Source organism: Antrostomus carolinensis, unplaced genomic scaffold (assembly GCF_000700745.2).
Source record: "Antrostomus carolinensis isolate BGI_N321 unplaced genomic scaffold, ASM70074v2 scaffold37950, whole genome shotgun sequence".
In the NCBI taxonomy this organism is placed as follows: domain Eukaryota; kingdom Metazoa; phylum Chordata; class Aves; order Caprimulgiformes; family Caprimulgidae; genus Antrostomus; species Antrostomus carolinensis.
In genome coordinates this window covers 2979-30093 of record NW_010288334.1, presented here as the reverse complement: position 1 = coordinate 30093, position 27115 = coordinate 2979, and the positions used below count along the sequence as shown (strand labels likewise).

At 39.8% G+C, this 27115-nt stretch overlaps 1 protein-coding gene across 1 annotated transcript; it reads right to left on the bottom strand.

Moving 5' to 3' along the window:
- On the bottom strand, positions 1–27115 carry TMEM65 (transmembrane protein 65; the record flags this gene model as incomplete). The annotated part of the gene is made up of 7 exons (XM_010166345.2): positions 1–965; positions 2450–2555; positions 3551–3593; positions 4808–4862; positions 6103–6170; positions 8198–8242; positions 26876–27115. Coding segments are annotated over 7 exons (653 nt in total), but the record flags the coding sequence as incomplete, so codon positions are not given.

Here is a 27115-nt window from a genome sequence, read left to right as displayed (position 1 = left end):
TCTCGGCCACCCAATCAACTATTCACACCTTATTTTAAGCAGAACAGTAAGAAAAGTTGTTTGTGATTTTGGAACAGTCGGTCTGAATTGTTAAATATCACACTCAAAATTCAGGAAGACAAATTTAAGCATACTTCAACTCAATTCTCAAAATATTGTTTAAAAAGGAGACAAAAAAAAAGGTGTGAATATGAAAGTACAGAAGGTATTAAAATACCACTGAAAAAATGGACTTGGTAAAGAGCCTACACTGGAAACACTTACCTTGTCAAAGCATTAAAATGATCATCTCAGAAGACAGTTCAGAGACATTTAGTCGGAATTGTGAAAAAATGCAAACTAGACTTGCCGGAGATCACCGAAAGATCTAACCTAAAGGCAGTGCAAAACGACGGCTGGTGAGGGGGCAAGCAGTCACCCTGTGAAGTGAGGGACTTCGAATCACTCACCACTGACCTCCTTAATAATCTGCATTGAAGGACCTGATGAACAGCAGTGAAGTTTTTGTCATGCAATTACAACTGTTATGCAACTGATAGGCAACTCAAGAGTGATACTGTCATCCATGGCGGATTATTACTTTAATAATCCATTAAAGAATAAGGTCAAAGGGGAAAGTGGTAAACATCAGTTGCCATAAGTGAAAACACTTCAAAAATTTACAATTAAATAAAAAGTTAGATGGTATCTTATAAAAAGTACTGAACACAACAAAGCCACAATAAATTAGTGTTTCCATAAAACGACATGCTGAAGGTTTTGTTCCCAAGTCTATACATTTTTTACTGTCTGTTAATTCCTAAATATTGACAGCATAATTGAATAATTGAGGTACAGTAGTTTACATTTGTATATGTCTTGTAAAAAGGTCAATTTTTTTCTTCCAGTTTTTCTTCCTCATCGGCAAAGAACAACAAAGGAAACATTCCTAAAATGCAGCCAACGGTCACTCCAATAGCTTTACCCTAGAGAAAGGGGGAAAAAAATAAGTTTCTCACTGATCAGTTGTTGCTCATTTGCTGTGTTCTAGTTTTCAGCTGGGAGCCACATTTTTCTTAGCATGCAGACTAGAAACACAATCTCTGACAGAGAGACAGATACGACAAGGTTAGGAACAATGTGTGCTGTGATAAAAGACAATTCTGAATAAAGAGCAAGGAGTGACCCATGAAGAGCTGCACAGGCTGTAAGGGAGGAGACAGAGATTCAAAGGATTAGTAGGATGGCCAGGTAGACAGGGAAGCGAAGAACCCAACCACCCCACATTTTAGGTGCAATTATAAATGTATCTGCTTGTATCTGGTGATGCAAATTATGAAGTCAGGAACAAGGAATTCCTTGCAAACATGATGGCTTACAAAGGAAAAGACGGCAAAAAAAAAAGATTGGAAAAACATTTCACAATTGACCTAGATGTAAGAGTCAAGAGGAAAGGAAAGTAGTAAGACAGGCAACATACAAACCACATCACCAGCAGCACATGGATAGTGTTGAGAATCTTGAGGCAGCAGTTAAAAAAGAAAAAATGCTAGCATACAGGCAAAGGTGCTCAGAAGCCTTTTCACAGAAAGGTTATGTGAATGAACTGCAGTCCAGTGACAGGCTTTTGCCACAGACTCAGCTTCCACTGAGAAGACTTATGTTGGAGAGACTAGAGGGCAGCCCACTGACAACATGGCAACTGTTCCCTGCTCAGTGCTTTCATCTTATCACTGCTAAAAGCAGAGGTTTTTTTCCCCCCTAACTTTTCCTCAGCAAGTGTTATTTCTCTTTCCTGAAACCTGCGACAGTATTTTTCCCCACGAAGGTTCATTCTGGCAAAGTCAAAGAAATGTTTCTCTACTTGGTTTCTTATAATCTGTTTCTCTAACAGATTCTCTAACACTCTCATTGCTAAAGTGGGACTGCTTCAAACTTTTGAATGTTAATTAAGTAATCATCCTGAAAATGAATCTGCAAGATGAATGTCCCATAACTGTAAACGCAGGCAGCGCGTATTACTCAAACGCTAAAAGTTTACCCAGGGGAAAGCTAATTTCATATCCAAGCTAATTACAGAATATTAGAAACGAATACATACTAGCACAGGTACATGAACAGCAAGTACTTCACAAAGAATGTATAGAAGTAAGCTACTAAGGAGTCTTAACTCTCAAATAAAATATCATGGAAGCCAGAGGGCAACCCAGGCGTCTGCACAGCGTATGTGAAGTCATTGCAGAGACTATCCACGTTACTAGTCTCTCGTGGTTTGTTGCATACAAAAAACCACTCAAGTCCAAAACAATCCAGTATCATGATGCTCCCTGACATAGGTTCACAACTAAACCTTCCAGAAAACATGCAAAATGTTGGCAGTATTTAACGGCAAAAGTGACAAAAAAAGGATTTATCACATATTAAACAAAAAAGCTTCCACGCAAACAGCGCCTACCTACAGGCTACTCACCAAGTGTGCACTGAGACGCGTTTGCCACATATCAGCTTGTTTGGGTGTCAGATCGGGGATTGACAGACCCAGTCGCGAAGCCAAAGCTTCTACATAACCTGCAAGACTGGAAGAACAAACAATTTTGGATCCGACAGTATCTTCTAGTGAGGATTTTGAAATATTTGCAGCACTGAACTTAAAATGAATAGCTTTTCCTTCAGCACACTGATAAAGCCAGAGAGGTAAATATGGGAAAGAAAGTGTTCAGACTTCTGATGGTCACATTTTGCACTGTAAGGTAACTAATTTTCTCACTGATTTAAATATGCAGTATTTCCAGAAAAACTTTATGCAGTAAAACACAGCTGGTGTGAATGTTATTGTATTTTGCAAAGCTTGTAAGTAACCTTTACTGGAGGAAAGGTTACACACAGTTAGTAATAAATCTTATTTGCAGAAAAAAAATTCGAGGGAAAGTGGGAAAAGAGGCGTAACAGACAGCTTTACTTTCAGCAATTACACAGAAATTGCCTTTAAAAAAATAAAAAGGTCAGCTGCATCTCTTTATATCAGAAACAGGTAAGCCTAGATCTGAAGACACTTCAGATACCTAACTGTTTTACATGAGGAGCAGGAAATGTCTTCAGATCTGGGCATAGCAGTACTTGAGCAACTATATTAGGTATATTCTATCATAGCAATGTATTATATCACAACATTTTTTTCCATTTTGTGTTTCAATTAATGCACTTTTTGTAGAAAAGAAATATCTAATAGTTCCTTAAAAGCAAGCATTAACTACAGATCACACTGAATCAGGTTAAGTGCCAATCCAGATTTTATCACCTAAGATATATAATACTGTAATAGGAGGAGAGTTACTCTGTTTCAGAACTATGGCATTGCAGTTTTAACCTCAACAAGAGCCACCTAATATTCCAACTTTTTCTTAGCAACGACAGAATACATTTCTACAGTTGTGTAGTTTACTGAAGCACAATTCAAGACCTAGGAAGAAAATTAAAGCAATTTCAGTAGTTTATACATTTTAGTTCAGTAGCACCAATAGTGTTTGCAAGAGAGGGAAAAAAAATATTCTTAATACAAGTTCAGACATACCCCAGTCCAGCTAAATCCGAAACAAGGTTTCCCAAAGCAGCAGCTAGAAGGATGGAGAGGGAAAAGAAGAGGAGAAGGTAAAGTATTATTTTAATTACAAAACAAAACCAACCAGCTCCCCTCCCTCCCTCCTCCATGACCCTCACTCTTCTCAGTATACATAGCATAAAAGACTAGAAGTAAGTTTCTTTTAGAGTTTTTCTTCTGACCTTATTACAGTTTGTAACAACAGCAGCAGACTAACAATAAGTGCAACTATTTTTTCTTACTTATATGAAGAAAACCTGACAAATGCAAAAAGATAACACTAACACCTGGAAATCAACATAACTTTTCAGATCAGAGTTAAAAACAGCCACACATGGTTGCCAGTTTCACAGAGCTAACACTGGACACCAAGCAAGACCTTCCAATGCCTGAAGAGGCACAGGAGCACTGGAAATAAAAGGAGCCATTACTCACATGTGTAGTTTTGATAAGCATTTCAACATATCCATGAACAGTCTCAGTTTAGGAATAAATACTTCACGTATAATTGAATAAAGTTACACACTTAAAATACAGCAGATCCTATTGAGATAAGCTTGCTTGGGACTGTCTTGCATTGCAATGGAGGGCTGCATATTTCCAAATAATTAACCTGTTCTGCTATAAACACTTTCAGCTAAGCTCTCTGTGCTTTCAAACAATGCTACACCTGCAGTTGGTGGATCCACGAGCAGTTTTGTTTTTTTTCCTCTGACACTACAAAGGCACCAAAGCTGTTGAGCAGAGCTTATCAGTTTTGGCCCAGTGCAGAAGGAGGGCTGCTTCTATGCCTTCCCATGGTATCGCATGGAGGCAGAGAAGCCACCAAGAACACTGGCCCACACAGTAAAAGGACACCAACATCAATCTTTACTTAGCACTGCCAGCAAACAGCAGCTTGCAAATACAAATATACATATATAAATATCTAGATCCTAGAGAACCTGGAGGAGGTTCCATTACAGGAATGCAAATATACTTCCCTAAGTGACCCAGAATTTGAACTTTTAGATTAAAACCACCAACAACAAACATTTCAAAAGCTATGTGAACTGAAATTCCATTTCTGCAACTGGTCCATGTCCTCGCTTCAACAACAAGTTGCTTCATTATTAGGAAAGGCAGTTGCAAGATCAAGGAAGAGCCATTTCCAGCCCTGTGGCCCACTTTCAGCCTAAAATATAGGCATGTGCCATAGCAGTTTACACATACCACATTTTTATTACTTGCCTGCCATAGTTGAAATTCCTAGGACAACTCCAATTGACAACTCTATTTGGGTTCCCTGAAAAATAAGAGTTTTTTCATTATTTGAGGGATTTTGAGTTATAATAGATGATACTGATTAAATTGTCAAAAGTATTGCTTACTGCTTGTTCATCTTAAAATTGAAAGGATAAATGGACACTAATTCTACCAGATCTGCACAGATTCTACCCTCCTGCCATATATATTTCCCTTTAGGACAAGAGCCTACTTCTGATAGTCTTTTAATATTTTATATTGTTTCATAATAGCCACCTAATGGACAAAACCGTAGTCCCTATCTCTGCATACCACTTTCCCCACTATAATTTTTCCCTGAATGCACAGCTCTAAACACAAACAAATACTGAGCAGACAAATAAAGCATTGTAGCTCCTTATTTTTTCAGTTGAAGAAACAAAACCACAGTGAACTGCACAATTAAACAGCAGTACGTGGTCCAAAGATGAGAGAATGTGCATGAATTAAAACAAGACATGTTCCATTTGGATATAGGAAAATGTTTCCACTGTGAGGACAGTCGAGCATTGGAACAGATTGTCCAGACAGGCTGTGCAGTCTCTGCCCTTCCATCTTCTCAAGTCCCACAGGATAAAACCATGAATGACTTGGTCTGACCTTACAGCTGATCCTGCTTTGAGCAGGAGGTTAGACTAGAGACCCTGAGAAGGTCCCAAGCAGGAGACCTTGTGGGTCCTGTGGTCCTTTCCCACCTGAATCGTCCCATGATTAATTCTACACGAGGAACAGTATCTTTGGCCTTTATCCATCTTCCTGTTCCACTAGCCCATTTCATCTTCTAATTGAACAGGAAAATATCTCAAGAGTGTTACTCAGAAATGCCAGGCTGCATCAGTACAAATCACCATCAGCACTAACAGTGCATCACTCAGAACAAAGGAACACATCAGTAAAAACCCCAAAGACCTATTCATCAAAACATTATAACCACATCATCAGTTGGAACAAAAAAATGTATTGACTGCATGATTATGTGCAAATTAGGAGAAGGAAAAAAAACCAACCCAAGCCTCTTCTCAATTCAGTAAAACTAGTTACAATACTGGCCTTTAGAATGAACCCTCCTTTGCATTCTGCAAAGGCTGAACAGAGCACGAGTATTTTCTTTAAGAAATTAAAATTAAAATAGAAGTTAGTGAGTTGATACAGAGGGAACAGAGTCTTCCCAAAGCTCTCATTTACTACTTGAACAATATGAATCATGCTGACTTGATCGAGGAATTAAATAATGAACTTACCGCAGCAATCATAATTGCGTTATCCAAAAATCCAAACCCTACAAAAGGTAATGCATTGTGGAAGAACACTAAAAGAAATAAGTAAAAAAGAGAAAATAAATATTTCTGAGAAGAGTTCACTAGGTCATATGAGCAACTGAAATGTCAGTCTGATACTGCCGTTAAGAGAAATGAAGAAAATGTACATGAAATCCCTTTCCTACTACTTCTATTAGTGAACTTTTTGTTTCTGTCAAGTTTGGTAAAACCCTTTGCTACACATAAGTGTTACTAACAGCTTGTGAAGAACCAGTTAAACCAGCTTCCTCTTTGCCAATACTTGTACAATTTTGGATGGAAGCCATAAGAGAATTATCTAAAACTACCCACACTGTGATACTATTTACAGTCCTTCCAACTGATGTTGCAGTATCCCAGAGACTGCCAGACTGTCTCACCAGATTCCCTGCATTCTTCTCTTGCTTGAAGCAAAGTTCTTTTCTCTGCAAGTCCCTCTCCATTCCTCTGGAAGAGCTCCACCTTCTTTGCACACTCCTAAGAATTCATTTTAGGAGTATTGCCCAGAGCTGGGCAATTCTTATCAAAACTCCTTCAGCTAGATTTGCAAGTGCTAAGGTGGTTTTCACTAGAGTGTCATGTAGCATTAATCACCTCGCTAGTCAACCCAAGCTTCTGTATCTGATTTTGTTTGGGTACTAAGACGAGGACAAGTTAGACTTGAAGCTGCCCCTCAATACATTAAGAAAATCAAGTTCCACCTTGTGTTTCGTGTAGTTTTTATTCCTGAAACTACAAGTAAATCCTATTTGAAAACATTTTCCACTCTCCTGCTCAATTTTCTCCCTCAAGTTTTAGCTTGTAAGCTTCTGATGGAGATGAGACTGATCTTGCACAGCACTGCCTCCAGCTGAGTCTCAAGGTGCAATTATCATAGGACTAAATAGAGCACTGAGGACAGACTACTGGACTAAAAATAGAGCCTAAAAAGTTAGATCTTTTCACTTTAACATTTAAAATGTATCAGCTATTTAGTTTCCCCCACACACTTCAGATGGGAACAATAATTCCTATATTTTAGAAACTTACAGTGATGCCAACATATGAAGAGGGAAGAAAGAAGAGTGCATGAACCTCAGTCATGTGAAAAGAAACTGGCATGAGTCCCTTTTGGATTTAGTTCTTGCAGACAGCATGAATCCACGATCATAAAAAAAAAAACAAAGCCACACGAGATCTTTCATACTCAGGTACTAGAACAAGTTTGGACTTCTGTAACTATTGTGTGAGCACACACATACCTTCTTAAATGCACAGGTAAAAGACTAAAGCACAGAATGTAGGAAATTCTCCAAATTATTATTATTTTTTTAAACCACTGCAAGACAAAACCTCCAAAAACATAAATAACAAAAAAGCACAGATATGCCCAGTATTTTCAAAGCGTGTGTACCAAACTGTGGAGCTACAAAGGGAGCTCAAATTCTTACAGAAATTGACAGAATTTTGGAATCCATGGAGTAAACAGAACCCCAGGGACCAAGAGAAAAAACAAAACAAACAAAAAAACAAAGAAAAATAAGTGTAGATACCTAGAATAGGAAAACACTGCTCACTGAGAGAGTATAAAACCACAAAAATACACTGATTTGAAAACTAGATCCGAATTTGAACGACCATGGTATTATACAGAATACCAAATCTATTTCCAGGTGCTCTGCAATTTTATCCCACTTCTCAGTCCATTTTAAATATATGCAACATGAAGTAAGTCAATAGTTTTAATCTTAAACACAAAAAAACCCAGAAGGTACTGCAGCATCAGCACCGCTTGGCTTAGGAAACCAGTGTCTGCCGCTGGCTTTGAAGAGCATGCTCTCACTTGGGCTTTCTGTCCTACTCCCACTGAGTGGGGCACATTCTCCAGCTGGTGTTAGAAAATAAAGAAGGCAGAAAAACTGTTGGTGCTTGCTTTGGTTTTCTGTTACTCCATATGACAGGGATGAGGACAGACCAGCACTTGTAGGAGAGAGATGAAACCATTCATAGACAGACTGTACACGTACTGAACTACATTCAACAAACATTCTTCTTTTACCATGTTTCAGTTGTCCTGGAGATGGTGGTGCAACCTCCAACTTTTCTAGAGAAGTCAAAACAAAATTAGAAAGTTAGCTAGTTTATCACAAATTCAGTTTATAATATTATAAAGTGTTCATCAAATTACTAGCAGGCAAAAAAAAAAAGCAGTCATGTTATTTAGCAGCTTTAACATTTGAAGAAAATGCTTCACACTACATTATTATTTTTAAAAAAGATAACTTCATAGTAAAAGTCAAAAAGTCTTAGAATTATATTACAAGATTAAACTAGTATAAGTGATTATGCAAAGTAACAGCATATATTAGAAGCAGCCCAATAGCCATCCTTTATTACTGAAAATTAGAAAAACACACTAAAATTAGAAAAATCTAAAGAGAACTGTATTTTATTATTTTTTTAGAGGTCCTCTAAGCATGCAGCAGACAACCTTCTTTCCTCCAGAGACAAAAAAAACCAAAACCCTACCATTTCTTTTCTGACAGAAGGCATCTTTTAACAGGTAGCAGGGGAATAAAAAAAAATACTACAATGACATTAGAGACCACTGATTTCAGGAACAGCAGATCATGTTTGGTCATTCGGTGCATGTGTCAGGTATCCTGGCATCAAACCATTAAAAGCCTGGCAGGACCAGGGTGCCACTCCTGAGCCTGGCAGAGTGGTCTATAGGAAGCTAATGCAGTCTGTTAGAGGTGATGCACAGCCACCCGTTTCACAGGGGTTTTTTAAGAGAACAAGCTACTTTTATAGGCTCTTTTTCCTTTTTCTTCATGTGGATTTTGAGCATAAGACTTCTTTTTAAAGCAGTAAAATGTTGCCCCAGTATCTTCCAGTATTATGAACCCTGAGCTTTTGACAAGTTGCTGCCATACTTTTGATTAGGTAACTTCTATAGGCAAAGGTAAAAAAAGATAAAACATAAGAGCAGCCTACAGCACTACCTCAAGTATTGAAATTTCACTTGGAGCAGCCAAGGACATGAAAAGATAACACTGCTAACACAGGCTGTGAATCATCTGAGTGTGTATCTGAGCTGTGCAGACTACAGTGAGTTTCCCTGCATGTAAGTCACTCCTATATTCAAAGCTATGAGAAACTAAAATATTCACTTCAATTAACTTTGGGGGGGAAAAAAAAAAAAGTTAGACCTTTAACACCAGTATTCAGCCAACCAGCATACTGACTTACAATATATTTTTATCAACTTCAGGTCCTAAATAAGAACTTTGAAGCTTTAGCAGTTATTGAACAGCTGATTCTTCCCTCCACCCAAGAGGTAAATTACCTAACCTCTACAGAAGCACTCACAACACAGGTGTGAGAAGTACAGCCCAAGTACTCCAGAAATACATAAAGATTTTTTTGACTCCTAGAAAATTCCAAGGAATTTACAGATTCAAACCTCAGGCCAGAGGAGGAACCAAAGAACAGCCCATGGGAAGCAGAGGGGAGCCCTGCAAGAGCCAGTCTTCCCCAGACACAGGCATCACTGGTGCCCAACAGCCACAAAACGTCAGACCAAAATTTTCAGCTTGTGTTCAGGAAGGATGAGACCAAGGGCAGGACCCATTTCCCCAACACAAACTTCATCTGCACTTGTCTGTGTATGGTCTCCCTCCATCCTCAGAGATTAAGCAAGGTTTTTACAGGAGCATGAGAGAGCTGTCTGTACACACCAGCGCTGCCATTTGAGCAGCTTCTATCAAAGACCAGAGACAGCAAACTTGTACAACACTGGGGAAAATGAGACACTTTGAACCAAAGGAATTCACTGAGGCCACTCTTTCCAAAAGCTCTAGATGCCTTAGGGGTGACCAGGCAACCCAAGCCAGCAACATCACATTGCTGATGAAGCTTTCCTAAACTTCTCCTGCTCCACCCTGCCGGGTGCCAGGGAGAGAACAAAAACCAAAAATGACAAACTCAAGCAGAGGAGGTCACAGAGAGTGCTGTCCTCACGGCTTTCTGCTCCGACAAGAAGCTACTGCACCAACCAGTATGGTTCCTTGGCTTCATCTGACACTGCCACTGAAACCATCCCCACAGAAGTACCATCTATTCTTCAAGTTTAATTCTCCACATATAAGGGTTTAATGATAAAAAGCTCTAGCAGCATACATAAGCTTCCAGGAAACACTGTTTACCTCTGAGGAAGACATCCTTTCATACTTTGCCCTGGTTATGATATCCGGTTCATTTAGATAATTCCCAAGTGGAGTAGTTTGGGTACCAACACAGAAGATGGAAGACTATTCAGATTGTCACACAATACTACAAAACTCTACAACATCAGTTTTGTGGATTTAACTACAATTGATGATTGAATTTGATAGCACATGGAAGTCTACATAATTACACTCTATTCAGCATAGCTAGAAAGTCATTTAAAAGCTAAAAACCAGTGAGTAATTGATTTTAGAAACTTATTCCCGAAAGAAGGAATTGAGAACAAGTGTTTGGTAGGAGAAAAAAACCCCAATCTTCTATATCTATGAATAATGGGAATTTCAAGTCACATTAACTAAAAAGAACACAAACCTCCTCCTTTAGAGGATAAATCAAGGGCTATCTTGGGATAATTTTAAAACGAAAGGGGCTGGTGGACACAACTTGGGAGGCAGAGGACAGATGAGTTAATGCAAGGTAGAGGGAAACAGCAAAGGATCAAACATAAGCATTCACCACTTCACCACACTTCACCATTGACATAACCTGTTTTGGTGGTATGGGATTCCTGCTAAATACCCATTTTATGAAGCAGAGCATCTAAGGTGCTTCAACAACACTAGGGCAGTCAAACATCAGAAGTCCCTAAGGACAGCATGGTGGTACCATGCTCCTGAGACCAGGCCACTCTTGTCCAGCCATAGAGAACTGTGTAGGTAACAGCATCTTCCTGCCACATCCTTAAAAACTTCCTGGTTTTTAAAGGAGTCTTGCTGAACTCATCAGGAAGCAGGGTTAACATACAAGAGATAAACATTCATTTGGGAAAAAAACAAATCTGGGACCACGTGTATCAATGAGATAGGATCAGCAGAAGTTCAGGTAACTAAGTGCAGGACAACCCTGCTCACACTCCAGAGAAGGAAGCTCCAGTCCTGACACCCTTTCTAGCTGAGCCAGGACACTCATCTTCAGCCTGGAGAGGGCATCTAGTCCCACTCCACTCAAGCCAGGGCCAAATCAGACCAGGTTGCTCAGGAGCTTGTCACACAGTACTGCAGGACCAGGCTCCAGGAAAAAGTTGTCTGCCATGGGGCACCAAAACAAGCCTTTAAGCACAAAGACAACTTCACTGAGGGCTGAAGTACGCTCCAGCACTGCGCGGTAGAGAGTGCTGCCCGCTATGGGGACAGGGGCTGGACCAGCTCCGCTCTACCTGCAGAGCCCGAGGCTCAGTTTAAAGATGGGGCATTGAGAGGGGAAAAAAAAAAAAAAATGAATTAAAGCAGAAAGAGTTGAATAACCACTGTGACATGAAATCAAATAGCCTTTTTAAAGTATCACTTCCAATCCCATCTCTTTAAAGCATAACATACTTTAGAACCCTAAGATATGAAGTCACCAGGGGAACACATCTCATGGAGAGCCAAAAAAAATTTCTTTAAAGCAATTTTTTAGAAGTCTAGATAGCAAAATGTATTTCACAATAGAGTATTTATTCATAGGAAACTGTTCTGGCTATTTGAATTTTCAAGGCTCAGCAAAAGCAAGAAAAAAAGTCTTCAGGGCGTACAGCAAAAGAAACATGCCCTTCTCTTGTTTTACTGAAGGGAAAATCAAAATTGCAAAAGCCCTTTCAAGAACTGAATTCAGTCAGAACCCAACAGTTCAGAGTTTCAAAGTCTGGGAAAAATCCTCAAGTGCTCCAGCACTGAGTTTCACAACAGCCATTCACCAGCTCACCCTGTGCCACAGTGCTGAATGAGACCCCAGAATTCACCTAATCGCAGAAGGAATACAACGAAATGGCAGAGTAAGGAGTACTGCTATTTTCTAACTGATGCTCATTACCATAAATTAAGTTATAAACCAAGGTTCAAGTGTGATACAGGTCACGTGCCCCGAATTAGCAAAGTCTGGGGAGCAGAAAAAAAAAAACAACCCAAAAATACTTCTTAAATCTGTTCCAGATCTGTTTTAAATTTACAGTATCACTTTTTTTGCTAACTTAACATTTAGTTGGTTTTTGGTTTATTTTTTTAAAAAAACAGATTGAACACAGGAGGGAATATAATACTATCAACATAAATAACACCATTATCCACAACTTTGCCCAAATCCAGCAAGTTAATTTAACTCTGCCAGTTGTAGTCAATTTAAACAAAGATAGTATTTGCAATTTCATTTTCACATTATTATTCTTAACTGATAAGAAGACACAACTGACTAAAGGGTAACGGGAGTGCATTTATTCAGACCGCTAGTAAAAAAAAATAAACAAACAAAAAAAAGGCAACAAAAAAACAGAAAGTGATCACTACCTGTCTTCAAATTATCAATATTTTAAGAACTGGCACACAAGGGAACTTGCAAGTCGAAAGGCACATTGTGTTATGTTTTATTCAAATTGCAGCTAACATTGCCGTAAAATTTTATAAGTAAATCTGTTACTGTCACCTAAGGGCAGGAAACACATAACAGTGACAAAGGTACTATGGCCAGGGCTACCCTAGGAAGATAAATGCTACAGCTGAGTATTGTCAAATCCAGGACAAGAATATGAGCACTGTTTTGTAGATTTTTAAATAGTGACCAAATTGTTAAGATTGATGATTTCACAATGAATACCAAGAAGGTAAGGAGGAGGAATGTGAAAAACATTCATAATCTAGATCCATTATAACCTCACTGTAGGCTCTGAAGGTTAGTGTCTCATCTGGAAGTCATGGAGGGTTCTGCCTCAAATCCATCAGTCTGTTTCTCCATAAAGCCTGCGCAGGTCACTTCAGCAAATCATTCAGATGCACATCACAGAGACAGCAAGGGCTTCACTTGCACAGAACAAGAAATCAAAACAATGGTTGTGTCTATCAAAAAGAGGTACTCCGTAACATGGGAGTTTATAAGATGATCTTTATCCCTAAATTCAGTCCTGGAGCCTAGAAATGAGATGTGCGTTATTGTTTTGGTCAGTATCTAGAAGTGGATCCTCAAGAGTAAATTCCAACTGTGATGTACGATTCATTCATGGAATGAGCTCGTAAGGCACATCCCCATCGCCCTTTGTTCCTCCTCTATTTTTCCCCTCAACATATTAACAAAAACTGCTAAAATCTCAGTACATACAGCAAAACCTGAAGCTGAAAAAGCATGTCCACTGATTTTCAGTTGGGTTCCCTTAATATCCCAGATGTGCAAAAACAAACCACAAGTTGACAGCAAAGAAAAAATTCTGCATCATTTGATATAACTCACAAATGGTTTCCTGTTACTACAGCAATTAAGGCACAAAAGGATGCTGACTCGTGCAGTGCTAAATATAAACTTGGCTGTTAGCCCGTTCAGTCACATGCACACAAGAAAAGAAAGCTGAGCAAAGCACTAGTAAGAGATGAATAGACAGAGGACATGGTAGAATTATTTCTTGACTACCCCTGAAAAGATAACCAATGTCCAAACAAATATTCTGCATAAATACAAATAGGACACTATGAGCAAAGATTTTTTTATACTCTCTGTAACACTGTAGAAAATTACACAGTGATTGCATTCTATCTCCCTCCCTGAAAAACCTCAAAGCAGCAGAAGATATTATCATCTTTATTCATATTATTTCTCACCAGATGCAGAATAGCCTAGGTTTAAATATGGCAGAAATTATTTTCAACTTTATGTGCAGTGCTTACTGGATGTTCATCATCAAATGCTGTGAGTATACAACACACTTATCCCGTTATCCCTTCTGAAAATGTGATACACCATTCATATCCTTTTAAAGATGTTTAACAAAATGCAGACACCTCAGGTGGAAACCTTGACCAGAAAACTAGGAGAAAGCATAAAATGTAAACAGGTATCTAGAGACCCAAATCACTTGTCTTCATCATGAAGAGGTTTCTTTCCTGATCTAATCCAATTTTCTATCAGCGCCTTGTAAAATTAAAGGTCAGCCTTTCATTTCAACTCAGGCAGTTTCCTGCCAAGATAGGATTTGCAGTGGTTTGCTTAACAAGGTCTCAAACCATAGTTGAAAAAAATGAGAAATAAAATACTTGCCTCCAGATTCAGGGGGGTTAATCACATAAATGACGCCAATGCAGAAAGGACTTAGGGCTTGTAACAAAGATGCAGGGTCAGGATACGGGTACAGGATTTGAGCTGCCTCCTTCAGAGAGAAATGGCAAATGGCAGAAAAACAGCTGAAGTGTTTGTATAAAAATAACAGAAACATGGTAATACTGATAGGAGAGTGAACAGGAACAGTAACATGGCATTCTGATCTGTGCATTCCAGAAGTGAATGGCTACGTATTATTTAAAAAAGGGTACTTAAGTTCTGCCAAGAAATAAACTGTCTGTTGCAATTCCCTGACTGCAGTCAGTCATCCACAGAGTTAAAATTCTCTGCCTCAAAAAACTAAAGGAATACTCATCATCCCAAGTGGAGGGTGGCTCTTCTTTCTCTCCTCACTCTCGCCATTTCAGCACTTGGGGACTGCAATAGGTTCCTGAGAGCTAGAGGAGGGCCATCTCCTAAAGGCATAGCAAACTCTTCTACCTTTGGATGAATGAACCTTCCCCTGAGATTATTAACACCCTCCCCATCGGCTACAGAGAAAGCCAGGAAAGTACCTCAGCCTAACATTAGAGTAGAATTAATCGCATCCAAATGCACACATCTAACTGTGTTTCAGTAAGATGAGGTGTTGTCACTTTTCTGTCAGCACTGATTTTACTTGAGCCACTCTGGTTCAAGGTATCTAACATTTCACCAGTTTGCAGCTGAGCAGAGCAGCAGCTCGGCAAAGTGTTGAACTGGAAACAAGTAAGATCCCAGTATCCATGTATTATCAGGGCACAAGATCAGGTTTTTGGCTGTCCTCCATAGCAGGCTTGTGTAAGAGGATAAGCAAAGCAATTCTGTGGAACACCACAAAAGATTAGTTAACAAGAATTACTGGAGCTGTGTGCACAACCAAAGAGATCTGATCCAGTAGTGGGCTTTTATTGCCTTTAAATAGAGCAGTGTTAGGCACCACTGATGCCTACATATGAGTGCTCATGACATATCTAGGGATTTATGTTTACAATTATAATATCCTTTATCTAATTATGTTCCCCCCAGGCCCTGTTTTCAAAAAGAAATCTGAGAAGGTGTCAAGAGATGAGTTTGTTTATTCCCACCCTCCTCCCCCTTATGCCCTTCCCCTACCTGACCAAAACCACACTTGTTTTCCCAGGAGAGAATGGCAGCAGGGGAGAAAGGCAATGTATGAAGAACAGGGAGCAGTGCTGGCTTTCAAGCTCAGGCACATGATCCCGTGCTTGCAGCCAGCAGCACATCCCCTTGGAAGACAAAGCTGACTGATGACAGTCTGTGAAGCACCTGGGGAGAACCAGGACACTCCCTCCTCTGCTGCCCTAGCACAAAACAGAGTGTATGAATAACACGGAGGGCTTATGCCTCATAGCAGATGTAGCTGACCAGGTCCACGCTGTACTCACTAGTTTGTTGGGGTTTTTTTTTTCTCAACACATTTGCTGTTTATTCTGTCATTCCCAGGCACGAAGAGTAAGCTTTTCCAGAACCCAAGGGTCTTGAAATGAGAAAAAGTGACTTGAGTAAAATTAAGAGATATTACTGTAAGAGCAAATCCAAGGCTGGCAACAGCAGTGCTTCCCACAGTCCTTGGTGCCAGCAGCACTTGCACTCAAACAGCAACAACCCTGCCAGCAACCAACACCGCGTGCAGGCAGTTCCAGCACAGCAGTAACACCAGGAGAGCAACTGGTAAATTTGATGGGTTTGGTGGGATTATTATTTTTTTTTTTTTCCCCTTTCAGAGAAATCTACTATGATCTTTACAGACAGCTGAAGACAAGCTGCTAGTAAATTGCAGACCACTAAGTATCAGCCTTTTCTCAAGCAGAAAGTTTCATTCCCTGCCTGAGGATGACCTTGGAAGCAACTACAGCTGCAGAAATAAGCTTCTCTGGAATAATTTTAAATGTATGTAGAGTTTATTGGTTTTTATGTCTCAGAATTAAGACAGCTACCCAGAATGACAGAGAGCCGACAAATAAACTGAATTATGTTCAAACATTTTGTTACAGACTCACATTAAGTATAACTACACACCTCCTAATTTTTCACTGCATTGGGGCATTAAAGACAAAAGTATGAGCTCCCTTGAAGTCCTTAAGAAACCGTGCATCTGTCAGCAAAAAAGAACACTGTAAGAAACCACTGACAATTTAAATTCCAGCCATAAACTACACTCAGATAATTTGTACCTCTAAGCAATGAAGCTTAACCCAACTCTTAACCTACCGCTGGAGGTAGCACAGTGGATATGGCACCTGGGTGCCTTTCTCCTTCCCTTCCCCACATAACTCAGCAAAGCCTCTGGCAGCATTGGTGGAACTAGTCAGACTTCAACACCTGACTCTCTGCACAGTCAAAGCCAAGCCGCAATGTCAGCTATCTTTGGCAAACGGCCGAAGGAATGGATGTTATATGATATAATGTAAAAATAGATAAAACACGCTCTGCGTGAAACTTGACCTCAAAGTGTTTTCTTTTGGCTTTTATGTTATAAGAATATGGAATATCTGTGGGGTTGTTATACAGCTGCATTATTTAGGAATTTATTCTGTAGGTGAATTTAAAGTTCTACTAAAAAAATCACTCTGTTCATGAAAATGATCTGAAATTACTAAGATTGCTAATTTTGTAAATAAAGTCATATAAATGAGGAGAAGCAGAGGACAACAAAGAATGCTGGGCTCTGGTCTTCCTATAAGTGAACACTTCCAACTAAGTTCACTTTCAACTTTCTCAAGCAATTGTCTTTATTCTGCAAAACAAAAAAGGAAAATCCTTCTCCTGGTCAGTGTTTCTGCAGCCTTTGGTGAGCAGGAGCCCTCCCTCGGAAGGATTAACCAACTCAGCTGCAAGTGCATCTCTGCAGCTCCAGCCCACATCACACACTGCAAGTCACAGCTGTGCACACGCTCCCTCTGAGGCCCCTTCAGCACCTCTGCCCTATGAAGTACCACACATCTGATCCATTTATTTCATCTCAATGTTGCTTAATCTTGAAAGACTTAGCAGTCTTTGTTTTTCAACTTTGCATGTTTTGCCTTTTCCAGGGCTTTTTTCACCCATTCCTTTGTCACAATTTCAACTGTGAGCACACAGCAGAGTCCTGCGAGCCCTGAAATTACACGCTACACCTCCAGGTCTGCTAATCAGCTTGAGAATTATTAAATTACAAACACAAACCCACAGCTGAATCCAAGGCTTTCTACACACTTAAGCCTGTTTTGTTTTCTACATGGGAGGAAATACAGAACCTAATCTATTTAACAGTTTTCCCTTTGGCAGTGGAAAGTATGCTGTGGCACTCGAGCACTGCCTGCATCACAGACATACCTGTAACACCGGTATTTACTGGAGACCTTAATTAAATTGCCACTCCTACAGGCTTTTTTTCATGCTGTGCAATGGGGACTGATGTCAGTGTGCCTCCAGCACCCTTCCCCCCCTTATTCTCATCTGATTCTCCAAAATCTAGGCAATGTTTACACAGCCTCTCTCCCTCCAGCAGAGAGGAAGGGGATGGATTCAGGCTGAGGATGCCTTTCGCAGCGCTGAAGCAAAGCGCTGTGTGATACAAGTAGGCAGCCACTGATCCTAGGAGGAATAATCCTGGATAGAGCCAGAGGAAAGGATATGAGAGATGGCTCCCTACCTAGATGCCAGAGGAATTTTGAGGTAAAAAATGCTCCCAAATATAATTGCAAGTACTTGACAATATAAAAAGAGTAATCTGGGAGATCAAAACAGTATTGGTCACTAGTGCAAGTCACCGAATGTGCTGTTAGTGACACAGAGGGATCCCAGAACAAACTCCCACCCAAGGCTCACAAACCTTCATGGCGTTTCCCATGAGGAAACAGGAAAGGCAGAACCTCAGGTCAAATACAAAATTGCACCCTGAAGTGATCTAAAGTCACGTTGCTGCTGCAAGGGGTGATTCAATACTTCTCCTGTTCCTAAACTCCCTCCTGATGATGTATTTGGGACTTTACTCTAGCACTGTGCTCAGCCAGGCATAGAGCCAGGCCCAGAGAAGAACAGCAGTGCCAGCATGGGAACAGAAATGGAACTGTACACCCAGAGGTTTTGGGGGTAGGGGACAAGAACAAGACACTCCCTTTGCACAAACTGGGTGAAGCCAACAGTAAATCCACACCCATACAGACAAGTCACATCTGCTACATATCAGCTCGTCCATAGCTCATCTGTGCACGCTCTTATCCCACAGTGGGGAAGCCATCTGAATATTTTTCCTCTGTGGCTGAAAAACTGCAATTAAAGTGATTTTTTTTTTTTTCCCCTTATCTGAGTTTTTACACAAGGTCGCAGTAAAACTCAGTCATATTAGAGCCCAACTGCAAAAACTGAAATAAGCAGCGTCTGGAAATGAGGCTGACACGATAGGTTCCTAACATCCAACCCAGAGAAGTAAACCGGCAGTGAAAACATTACAAATCCAAAGACATTTTTTTCTTTCTGATACACTAGATCCAATAAATGAGTAAACAAGTCACATGGACTTCTCACTAGAATCACTCGTCTTCGACACGGGCCATCTGTGCTGTATCAGAACCACAAACGCACCTTTGTTACATTCCTTCTGTTCAGGTAGAGGGGGACAGAATCACAAGAAGTTTGTCCAATATTTTCAAAAGGAAAAGATGACCAGGTTAATTGTTTAGAACACCACTGCCACTTTTGCAGCTACCTATTTGATTTACTTTACTCCATTAAATAATATAAAATAGGTAATGGGAAAATTGGGGAGAGGGGGGCAGATTTCAATCTGCTCTCCCATCTCTTCTCTCTGGCAAAAACCTTTATTAGGCAAGATGGCTGTGGATCCAGCTGGCAATTCTTACATCTCTTCATCTTGAAGAAAACAGTTAATTTTTCATCTGTAACATCACATCTTTACTTGTGCTTTGTAAAAATCAGCTCACTGCCAGGATTTAACGGAGCACAGGAACAGCTGGATTGAAAGGCTATTTGCAACCCAAAAATACAAGCTCATGGTATTTAAAAGAGCAGCTGGCTAAAGAAATCAGTTTGCTCCATGCACATTTCTCTCCAGTCTTCCATGAAACCTAATAAAGTCAATAAACCACAATTCCTGCCCATTCAGATCACTGCAAAAGATGGGATAATATCCTAATGGACAAGGATGATTCACATTCCCAGTATAAGAGGAAGTACAGCAAACTGGCCAGCAGGGATGGATCACAGAGTCAAAAGCTACCAAGAGCAAATCAATGGAAGTCATGAACAAAAAAGTTATTTTACCAGTACAACAACCAGAAACCGATGATGTATAAAAGAAAAATGCAAAAAGCAGCAGTTACCTGTTGGTTCACAATAAGCATTGGGGCCTGAAGAAAATACCAGAGCTCTGTGGCGATACATCTTTACACACATCAGCAGACCACTGTCTGTAGCACGGACAAGAATCACGTACCATGTCCTGTGTCTCCTCTCAACCCTGCCTAAAGGCTTCCCAGAAGGTTCTGAAAGGACAGCTGGTGTCCAGCCGATAGGTCCCAGACCTCCTCTGAGAAGTGAGCTTTGGGAAGCAAAGCCTGGGCCACCACCGAGACCCATGTCTGTCTCCTCTCAGTTCAAGTTGGCCTCACAGTAGAAGCCTTTCTTAAATTTTTTCATTCTTTCTGAAAAGAAAGATTTTTCAAGGCTTCTTCATTCCCCCAGGTCATGCAGGAGCCTTTCACTAGCATCACTGTGAAACACTAAGGCAAGTTTTAATTCTGGAAATGCCTATGACCCTATCTGACATCCTAAAAGCTACAAAGTATTTAGCAAGCGTGTCAAGAAAAGGTTTTATCCCTGGGTACAAGCAGTAGGAGAGAATAAAACAAGCTACTTGCTCCTTATGTTTGCTTCAACACAACAGCAGAGTTGCCATAGCATATACCCCATCTCCAAACACGTAACAGTCTTCAAGTATGTTCCTGTTTGTACTTTTTATTATCTAGAGAGAAATATGGAAGTAAAAAAAAATGGGGAGGGCCTGATGGAACTTGCCAAAAGCTAAGGCACGTCAGTTTGTCAAAACCTCAAAGAACACCCAAAAAACAGTGAACATGAGTCCATCACATAAGAACAGAAACTGGCAAATGATGGAGTAAAAAAAAATAATAGCAAATATCAGTATGTATGATGGCTGTTTGGGTGGATATTTTATTAATAAGTAACATACAAATGTCTAAGAAACCAAAGTAAATTAACACTGGAAAAAAAACAGCTATGATTTCATAGCCCACAGTTTTGAATTAAATATGCACTCTGCTGGGTTAAAAAAACCAGTATTTTGTTGGTTGTGCCTTAAAATGCTCCCCCAGTTTCAGAGGAAGTACGGGGTTTTGTTCCAGGCATGGGTTAGTCACATCCCAAAACTTCCAAGGGGCTGGTTCTATGTTAAAGGAAGTTCTCACACAGAGCAACAAAACAGAAACAAGAACATGTGCTTTCATGTTTTTGAAATACCACCATGCTAATTTAAGGACAAAGAAGGAGGGATGGGAGCACAGGACAGCTAACACACACAAATCTAGCTTTCCTCAATCGGAAACTATTGTTAAAAAAACCCAAAACAAAACAAAAGCAACACCAGGAGATCCAAGTCAGCTTCCTCAAGTCCTCTGTTTGCATGATATACTTAACCCATTTTTCCATTTACTTTTTAGAAAATATTTTCTCCTAGAGACACCAGCTGTCTCTGCAGCTCCATATTTGGATTGACTAAACAATAAGTGATGCTGACTAAAGCTAATAGATTTCAGTTGAATGAGTAAGGTTTAAATAATTTCTTAGAGAAACTGGTAAAGACTTCATTTTCTTTTATTTTCAATTACAAACTGAAACAGTACCTCTGTGTTCACACAATGAGCACGATCCATTTCATTCACGCCTATTACACGGAGATGCATTTCTAATCTATCACTCTACAAGGTTTAAGTTGCATTGTAAGTAAAAGTTGCATTTCAAGTGATATTTCCTAAAAAGACCTAAATCAAAAGCACCCCTCATACCAGACAAGATAGCTAAAAGGAATATCTGTCTCCTGATAACTATAAAATCTATTACTTTATACAAAACACATACGGCTGAAGAACAATTGCTCAAGGTTTAGATTTAAAAGATGTCCATGCATGACAACTACTTTGCACACATCACATGCTTAAACACATGCAAAAGGTGGAAAACACTATAATTGGAGCAATCTTCTATTTTATCTTTTCTAAAACATTAATTGCAGGGAAGGGCAAAAGCAGCTAAGTAATGTTTTAGGGTATTTTTTAACAGTTATATTATTTCCACATTATGCTCGAACCATGCAATTTAATGCACGGCACTTTCCTAGGAAAAGGAATACAGTAGATGACACTGAGCTTCTTCAAGTAAACAAAGCTGTTTCACAGGCTGAAATCTCTGGTCAAGTTATTGTCTAGAAACTATGGTATAGGCTCAGGAGTTTCCATGCGAGCTGGACTTGAAACACTTCTTCAGCCACAGTAAGTCCTCAAAGTAGTACGGGGTTCACTAAAATTCTTGAGACTGAAGGTTTTATATTAATGTAAATAAACAAAACCTGTACACTTTTATTTCTTGTAGCAATACATGCCAACTGCATCAAAACAAGCAAGCATAAAAGTCTGTCAAACCAGCAGCCTGCTGGCCTTATGCAACGCCACATCTTAGCAAACACACTTTTTTTGTTTGGTTGGTTGGATTTTTTTTACTGTACCAAAAGTATTGGTCGTCTCTGGTGATACTACCTCCTTCGCTGGCTTCTCAAGTGGTACCAGGGGTTTAGGATATCTGGATGCTACAATGAGTTTTCAAAAGCAAGACAGTAATAAGTCATTATTTAAATTCTTCCAATCAACACTGGAGTATCTGCCAGCAAGGACAGAGCCTTTCTAAACACTAAGAAAACTGGATTTCTCCAGGTCTCACACCGATTCCACTTAACATTTGCAGGCTCTCCTCTTCAAAAACACAGAGTAAAGTTGCTGCATTTAAGCAGAGAACTCCAACTAGAACCTGTTTCAAGTTATATGAGCAAGTAAAATTTCAGAATATGGAAGAAAACCAAAACACAAAAGCAAAACCAGCATGAGTTTCAGGAAACAGTACCTTGCTGAACGTGGTTTAAAGGTAGAGAGTTACAGTGACATTTGACATTTCCAGAGAACAGTTTCAAGACAGTTTTACCATGAGTGACCAAGCAGCAGCTTTCCTGTTTATGACATTAAACCTCAACCCCTTCTAATATTTAAGTAATAAATGCATGGCCCTGTCCCAAAGTACTATCTACATTAGCACAAATAAAATTTGCTTCACAGAGTTTAAAGCAGAGTATTACCAAATTTATTCAAAGTTAAAAATCTTACGAAAATTTTTCTATATAGTTAACATTTCCATAAGATCCTACATGTGTATTGAGATGACAACGTGATGAAAAATTCAACTTCCCCAAGCTATCTCAATTTGCAGTTTTATTTTTACTTGAAAAAGGAACTCCAAATAAATCATATGCATCCAGCTGAAGTAAAGTTTAAACAGACATGCTGTGTCTGACTGACTAATGCCACACAACAAGTACTAGAATGAACAACAGAAATAGAGATTTTCTACTTCACAAAACACATTTTGGAGGTGAGGTTTTGTTGTGATTTGGGTTTTTTGTTGTTTGTTGGGGTTTTTTTAGATTTTTTTTTTTAAATACACTTCCACTTTTGAAAGGTTTCTTGAGGCATGGGGCATGCCTCTCAATAGGACTTCAAAAATATAAAATCTCTTAACTAAGGCACCCCCAAGGAGTGTCCAGACCTTCCCATGCAGTTCATCTTTTCTGATAACAAGCATCTGTATTTTTGAGACAGGATGCAGGAAAGATTCTAAAAAAAATTTAACTATATTTCACAATAAGTGAGAAACCAATCTAGGGAATAAAGAGGAAGTGGAACTCCCACCTCTACCTGTTACTCGACAGAGCAGCTGCAGGGTTCATTTCATGAACCAGTCTTCTCCCTGGTCACATCATCTAGGTAACCACTGTGAGCTGTCAGCAGAGTGAGAACCCAGCTTCCCAGGCTCCGTGAAGAGGGCAGAAGGCAAAGCCCTGCTCTTCAGCATCGAGGCCTGGGAAAGCCACAGCAGTTTTATGCATCGAGTATTCCAGATAGAGAAGCACATGACGGCTATGGGGCTGAATGCAGCTAATGATTTCTGCCTTTCTTCACCAAGGCTTAACAAAAATAGTGTCAGAGCAACTAGAAAAAGATGCAATTCCTATTCTTAATTCTTTTTTTCCCCCCTGGCAAAATGGCATCAGTTTCAAGTAAACGGCTAGGATTTAATATTAGCATTAACTGACATTTAGGGTGAGCAGTCTTTTATAATAGTTTACTTCAGCCCATTTAGAATACTTTGCATTACACAGATGACCACATTTTGAAAACAGAACAGTTTCATCTGTAGATGTTAAAGAAAATGGACAGTAGAGTCTGTATAGCACTCTTCCTCCTGCACTCTGCCTTCATGAGAGAGCTTCATAATTCGGGGTGGGGAGGGTGGAATTAAAAAAAATTTCAGAAGCAAAAAGAGAAGCAGCATGTTTCCATCTGAAACATGATATTCCTTTCACCACCAAGTATTGTGGACTCAGCAGTGAGATCAGCAATAGTCCTGGTGCATGTTGCAACAGTCTAAGAACACAAAGGGCCCGCATGCAGGCGGGCTGGCAAGAGTTTGTCATTTCACCAGCTCGACGGGGCACTTCAAACTTGCAAATTAGATGCTGGCCAGCAGTCTGCCAGAAGGCTTTTTCCTAGAATAGCAATCAAACACTAGAGTTAAAAAGCTATTTCTTGACCTAGGTCACAGCAAGGGAGAGGTAGATGATCCTTCTCCACGCACAGCTCGGAGTTCACCTGTGTACGTTGGGCCTGTAGAGGAGAGAGGGAGAGAGAACCATCCCCACCAGTGCCCCTGCACCTGCCAAAGCACACCAGCAAGGCTGTGCCCTCTTCTCCCAGCTCAGCGGGCTAGACAGTCCCTGCAAGAAAAACTCACACTTGCTCTGTGAAATCACCTTCCAAACAAGACAAGTACTTCCAGAAGGACTGAATTATGCTTTGTTGTGTTATCACAGAGTAAGTTCTAACAAAAAAAGGTACTAAAATTTGAGTGGCTCTAAACCACCATGGCAGATCAACTGTTTTGTTCATATCAGCAAGAAACATCTGACTCGTGCTACAAAGGGAACCTTTTTCATAGGAGATCGAACCTCAGTGAAATAAGCCTGTCTTTGATGACATTTGCAGTCTGCTGGATTGACTTTTTTAAAGTTGTGGAAGCAGGGGCACCTGGACTCAAACACTCCCTAAGCTATTCCAATAGATTGGAGAGTTCATAAATTTAACACCAGTTCACAAACCAGAGATGTTTCTTCTCACACCAAAGTAAGATTTCACCCAACAATGTCTAAAAGCTTGCGAAGTCCCAAAAAGAGATCTTGCCCCAGCTGCCAGCCTGACTGAACGCATGGAGGTGGTGCCCTTACCTGCACACTAACTTTTTTCTTTAGCAAACACAAAATGCAGTGATTTGAAATTATGAAGATTTTCTATCAGAATGCACCAGTGTGGCCAGATTATTTATTAAACCATGTATGCTATGACATACTAGTGCCTTCAAAGAGAATCTGGTTAGAGACTGCATTCTCCACAACCTGCAAATTAAGCCAACAAAACCAGCTGTCAAGACTGCATTGTTACTGGTTTCTGCAGGTTTTCCAGTTAATACACAACCTCAACAGGCAGAGAAACAGGCAATTACACTTCAGAAGGCCTTTTACTCAGTGATCACATCACAAAGGCCTTCCATTTAAAATACAAAATGCAACTTGGTGCTTTCAAGGAATTGTGTTCAGTGTACATACATTATATATTAAAAATATTTATTTTATATATTACATGCACACAAAGATATATATTGTGTATATATTTTATGTACATGTACACAAAGATGGAAAAAATGAACTGCTTTCCCATCGTTGCAACAACAGAAGGGAAAATAATGGATTCTTTCATTATCAAGACCTGAGATTTCTCAGGCCCCAGATAGCCACTGTGTTAGTATTGTTAATGGAAAATGGTTAAACCTGGGCTCAAAAATATTTTAACCCAGCACAGATAAGAACAACGTTACCCTTAGAAGAAATAAAGATGCAGCAGAGATGCTAAGTTTAGTTTCTTACCTAAGCAAGTCAAACCCTTTAGTATTTCCCCCCCCTTGTTACTGGGCTTGCTGCACTGCTTAGAAGTGTTTTCATGAATTATTTCATATCATATGCTGGAAACTAAAGGTAGAAAACCTGAATATAAGCCCCTTAGGAAAGAAGTTACATCATCTTTCTAATATCACTCTCTTGTAATGGAAAATTGCTATGGAAGGTCAGAGGCATTAAATCACTCTCCACATTGTCAGTAAGATTTTTACGTTTCATTTCCCCTACACAAGAAAGGAGCAACAGGAAGGAGGATTTGACTGTCTGTTGCTGACAAAACTAAGCCTTGATTATGGGGCACCACTTCCACAAACAGGAAAGCAGAACTATCACATTTAAAATTAATTGGCCTACTTGCTACTTCAGTGTTCCTGTAACTATGAGAAAGAAAAATACAAAATATTTGTATTCAAGTCCACATACATCGTCTCCATCTGGTGCAGCTTAAATGCTTATAAGAAACACAAGATGAAATTTAAAAACTGTTTCAAACATCTTCCTGGGAAAATGTGAGACCTTATTCAACTTTCCACGATTGGAAATAGGAAAAAAAAAAAAAAAGAAAAAAAGTCTTTAAGAAGGAAAACTAAATCCAAGTGAGAAGGTCTTCAGCTGACTTCAAAAAGAGCAACTTAGTAATGTTTTGACTGAATTTAAGTTAGTAAAATACAGATTATAGTCTAAATCAGGACAGTTCTAAAAATATCTTCTGAGAACAATTCCTTCAAGATCCAGTTTCATAGCCTTCCCCCCAGCTTCTCCTATGCAAAACTCATCTATTAATTTCAACTGAGGCTCCCAGCTTCACAGCCATCCTTTATCACAAGCTCACAGATAGCGCTCTGTCTCCGGACTGATACACTAAAACAGGAGAATCTCAGCGTTTATTGATAAACTAAACCCTTTAAACTGACTGCTAGTGTTTGGCAGAGTCCAGCCATAAACATCCAGGTAGGACAGGTGACAAGGTGATGGCAGGAACACATCCACAAACCTCTCCCCACCTACAGCTTTTGTGACGACAGTGCAAACAGTTAAGTTTCAAAAACGCTTCAGAGACTCACCTAACTTACAGGTCAACAGCTACGACCCACCTACCTGAGGACCGTCCTTCAGCGTAGCGGCCGCAGCAAAGGATGGGTTTCCCTGCAGCCTCTGCCATTAGCGGAGGCCACAGATAGTGTGTCCTGTCATATTTCGCGCTAGGGCAATTAGTTGATGGAACTGCATCCTTCTGGTGGTAGGCCTGGGAATGGGCTGAGGAACAGGCCCCATTTGGTTCTTGATGTGCCCAGGTCTCCCCATATTGCTGACAGCTTCCCCTAGCTGATATGGGGT